General features: G+C 51.7%; 1 protein-coding gene across 3 annotated transcripts in view; it reads right to left on the minus strand.

The window, feature by feature from the left end:
- Window positions 1-2,471, minus strand: part of CLPTM1L (CLPTM1-like) — a 20,308-nt gene extending 17,837 nt beyond the window's left edge. For 2 of the 3 annotated variants that reach the window (XM_012663724.1, XM_012663723.1), the window contains exons 1-2: window positions 1,831-2,176; window positions 1,413-1,513 (exon numbers count right to left, since the gene is read on the minus strand). In XM_012663724.1, coding sequence (XP_012519178.1) covers window positions 1,413-1,513; window positions 1,831-1,992 — 263 coding nt within the window. In that variant the 5' untranslated portion in view covers window positions 1,993-2,176. Of the gene's footprint in view, window positions 1-1,412; window positions 1,514-1,830; window positions 2,177-2,420 lie in introns of those variants that run through there. The other variant, XM_012663725.1, reaches the window with a different exon arrangement.
- Between the last annotated feature and the right edge of the window lie 2,001 nt (window positions 2,472-4,472).

Raw genomic sequence — 4,472 nt, forward strand, 5'->3', positions numbered from 1 at the left:
TTGGGGTTATAATTTTAAAGAAAGATGGCAGATTCTTAGCCACCAAAGACCAACTTTCAGGCCTCTCGCTGGCCCTGACTGTGCCAATATCCTAGAGTCGCGCCGGGTAGAGGCGCCAGGAGCTGGCGTGTCTCCAGGCCTCAGCCCAGGCGCCCGGCGGCTCACTCGCACTGCGCAGCTCCGTCTCTATGCTGCACTAAACACACACCTCCCCTGCTTAGGATGCGTCCTTCCTCTTCCTCCCTTTACAATCTCATGGCTGGAGTTCTAAGTAATTCCCGCTACAGTGGGACACAAAGGAATATGGACACCCCAGCACCAAATATAAAAAGCGTGGCTCAGGTACCACACGGTCTGATGGCCCCGCTCAGCTGTGGTGTGAGGCTTTGCCCGCCTTCCTGGGGGCTCTCTTGGTGAGAGGCACAGAGATGGCCACGGCAGCTACAAGGGGCCAAGCCAAGAGCACTCACTCCCCTCTCCTTCTCCAGTCTACCTGTCCTCGCTGACTAGCACAGGGCCTGACACGGAGGAGGCAGTGTTCACACCTGTGAAACGTAACCCAACACAGACGTGTCCTCAGCATTTTTTAAGAATGTGGCTACTGTAAGTGAAAGCTGAACGAGCTAGCACTTCCTGCCTCCATTTCACAGGGCTCAGCGGTCATAACTCGCCCGAGGTCTCAGGGCTGGGCGGCCAGGCAGACACCGGTACCCGATGGCCTGCTTCCCCTCCCCAGTGCCCTGCCTCCAGCTGTCCCACAGGGGCTGCCAGACCAGGGGGCATTTACTCCAGTACAAAGTCTCACGATTTCATCACTCTCATCTGACACTCCCCAGGCACGAAGAGGAAAAAGGCAGAATCACAAGAAGCAAATGTTTAAAATTATACTTGAGTTTAAACTATTAGACCCACATGTTAGATGTAATTTTCTAAAATTTTTAAAAAGTTACCCTACATTTTTGCACACTGTCTGATCTGTTCTAACATCACATGTCACTAATGATTTTCTGCAAAATTGTTTCCTCCACCCTATCCCTTTTCCTTTACAAGTAATTTACATAAACTACTTCCACCAGGAAAAGACAAGTTGTCCACGGCTGTGAAAGAGCTCAGGTCTCTACCGCAGCATCTGAGTGTGACACTGGTTCCACTGGAACCACCCCCAGCCCCTGCTGCTGTGCACCCCACTGCCACCAGACACTAGTGCACACTACTTCCGAAATCACACAGGCATCATCTACTTTCAAGTCTGAATGTTTACATGCCACGTACAGACCTCCAGTTAAAACATTCTACCACTTGGAAGACATCAGTAAGACTGCTTCTCCAAGGAAAGCTGAACACTAACCCTTAAGCAATCCAAATATTAATAACATTTACCCTGTCGCTGGCACTGTGTCCTACACCCATACCTTTCAAATTTGGACTCCACGTCAAAGTCTTCCACATTCAAGACTAGGTCGATGTTGTTCTCAGCACCAAGGTTGGACCGCGTGGTGGTGTACACACTCAGCTGGAAAGGGGCGTCAAGAAAGTTAGCTCGGCAAGGCTCCGGGCAGAACACACCCCCGCCAGAACAGCCACGCCAGAGAGCCGGCGGCCGCACGGCTGCGGGACGGGGACTTGCTTCGCCCCAGTTCCACGGAGCCCGGGCCTGGAAAGGACGGCGGGGTCTGCTGTGTCCACTGCAAAGGAAGAGCTGCCAAAGCGTGAAGCCGGCAGGGGACCGACAGGGCAGCGGCTAGACCGAGCCAGGGCGCCTCCCACGCGGGGTGACGAGGGCCTGGGCGCTGTGTCTGCAGCCGGCCGCGAGGACCGCCCGGCGCTCACCTGCAGCTTGGGCCGCCGCGCCAGGTACGGCTGGATGCAGTTGGCGTCGCCGGCGCACGGGCGGGTGTAGACAATGCCGTACATGACCCAGCAGGTGTGCACCACGTATACCACGAACACGCCCACCACCAGGCTGGTGAAGGAGCTGCGGCCGCTCCACATGGCGCCGCCGGCTCCGTCCGCCCCGCGCCCAGCCGGCAGCTCCGGCCGCCGCAGATCACGGGAGAGCCGCCGCGCGCCGCCGCCACCGCCGCGGGGGAACGAACGCGCTGCGCGCCGCGGGCCGCCGGCCGCCCCGCATGCTCCGGCCGCCCACCGACCTGGCGCCCAGGGATTCGCCGGCCCGAGCGCCGCTTCCGGGCCCGCCGCCCGCCGGAAGTGGACGCGCCGCACGGCCCCCTGGGAAGCCGCGGTCCGGCTGCGCACGCGCACTCGCACGTCCAGTGTGCGACGCGGCGCTTGACGTCACCGCCCGCGCCGCCCTCCCGGCGTGCCCTGCGAGAGCCAAAGCACCACCCCCACCCGAGAACTCCGGGACTCCCAAGTGGGGTGAAATGTCAACATTTGAGTGTTAATCGGAAAAAACCCACGCTGTAAAGTAATTCAGAGAGGTTCATTCTGAGCCGAATGCCGCTGGCTGGAGCGCGTGGCCTAGAGGTCCTGCGGCCGTGCGCGGACGCGCGGCGGCAGCGGGTCGTACGCTGCAGAGCAGGCGGAGTTTCCGCGAAACCGCGGTCCCCACGCGCCCGCGGGCGCTGGTTCGGGCCGGAAAGGCGGGACCTCGGGGGGCGCAACAGGTTATAGGCGGGTTCAGAGAGCCTTTGATTTGTGACCGGTTGAAGAAATGAAGCTTTGCCTTGTGAACGAAGATAAAATCCTGAGCCCCCCCAGCTGCCTGAATAGACCCCGTCTTGGCCAAGGGGACCCCAGAAATACGATAAGGCTGAGTTGCTGGCCAATGGCAAGGAAGGTCAGACCTGCCTTATCGTGCTACCTTCCCTTCTAGGAGATGTCCCTTTGTGACTCATTAGCAGGCCTAAGGCCATGCAGGACAGCTTGAACCACACCTGCAGGCCCTCAATTTACTTAACAGATCACTTGAGTCTGGGTATATGTCTGAACTAAAATAATATTTTAAGGCACAACCCCCCACACACCTCCCACTGCCTGACTAAATGGACACCCTCATGACCAAGGGAATATCCTAAAACTAAATTGCCTGCCAGGAGGAGGGAGGTCAGACATGCCTTATCATGCCCTCTCCCTTTTTGGGGACAGCGTTTGTAACCCATTAAGAGGCGTGAGGGTATGCAAGACACACCTGCAGGTCCTCAATTTACACAACAAATCTATGTCCTATGGTTTATCTCTGATAAACAGCTCCTTATGTTGAAACATTCAAGCCTTTAGACAAAGCTTCACGTCTTTAACCAATTACAAGCCAAAGAATCTTTAAACCCACCTATAACCTGTAAGCCCCCCTCCCCCTGCTTCGAGATGGCCCACCTTTTCGGGCCAAACCAATGTATGCCTCCCATGTATTGATTTATGACTTTACCTGTAACCCCTGCCTCCCTGAAATGTATAAAACCAAACCGTAATCCAACCTCAGCGAGTCCACTGCTCAAGACCTCTTGGGTGTGGCTCCGGGTTGTGGTCCTCAAATTTGGCTCAGAGTAAATCTCTTTAAAATTATTTTACAGAGTTTGGTCTTTTTTCCATTGACACGTCCCAGGACTTATCTCTGATTAACAGATTTACTTAACTTAAAATATTTCAAACCTTTAGACAAAGCTTCATTTTGTTAAGGGAAAAAAAGTCAAAGTCTGTAAAATAATTTTAAAGAGATTTACTCTGAGCCAAATTTGAGGACCATAATCTGGAGCCATGTTCAAGAAGCCTTGAGCAAGTGGACTCGCTGTGGCTGGGTCACAGATATATAATCTTTGGAGCCATATAATCTCCAAAGTTATCGGAAACAAGTATTCAAGTGGATTTGTCAGTCCTTTCCATGACTTTACTTGAAGAAGCCAACTTTGGACTGAGCCAGAAAGAACCACTTTCTGAGATGAATCAAAGTGAAATAATAATTTTCTAAAGATGATAAAACTTGGACTAGCCATAGTTAGAGACAACTGACAAACCAAATTGGTTACTTTTGTGGCATACAGCAATTTACATAATAACCGTCATTATTACTGATAACACACACCAAGACATGTCAATGTTTTACAATACTGGAACATACATGAATAACATACAAGTACAGCCCAAAGAGAGTTAAACGCCATTTCATATTTGACAATGTTCCTTGTATGATTTTGACATACTAAATAAATCTAATGCTGTTTTAGACTTTCAGTGGCCCTCATGTATAACAAGGTAGTTTAAAGTCAAAAGGCTGGATTTAGAATTTCAGTTTTGGGAAGTTTGTCAAATATCAAAGGCTTAAAACATTTGTCAAATATAATCACAAACCACTATAAAATATGGGTCATTTGTTTAACCAAGAGAGATAGTCATCAAAGATTCTAAAGGTGACAAAGTTATACGGGTGTAAATCTTAACCCTTTTAAAGTTAGTTTTTCTAGTTAGTCAAAACCTAATAAAGAGAGCACAGGAATTATCTGGATAAAGCACAG

This window comes from Propithecus coquereli, unplaced genomic scaffold, assembly GCF_000956105.1.
Source record: "Propithecus coquereli isolate 6110/MARCELLA unplaced genomic scaffold, Pcoq_1.0 Scaffold827, whole genome shotgun sequence".
Classification (NCBI taxonomy): domain Eukaryota; kingdom Metazoa; phylum Chordata; class Mammalia; order Primates; family Indriidae; genus Propithecus; species Propithecus coquereli.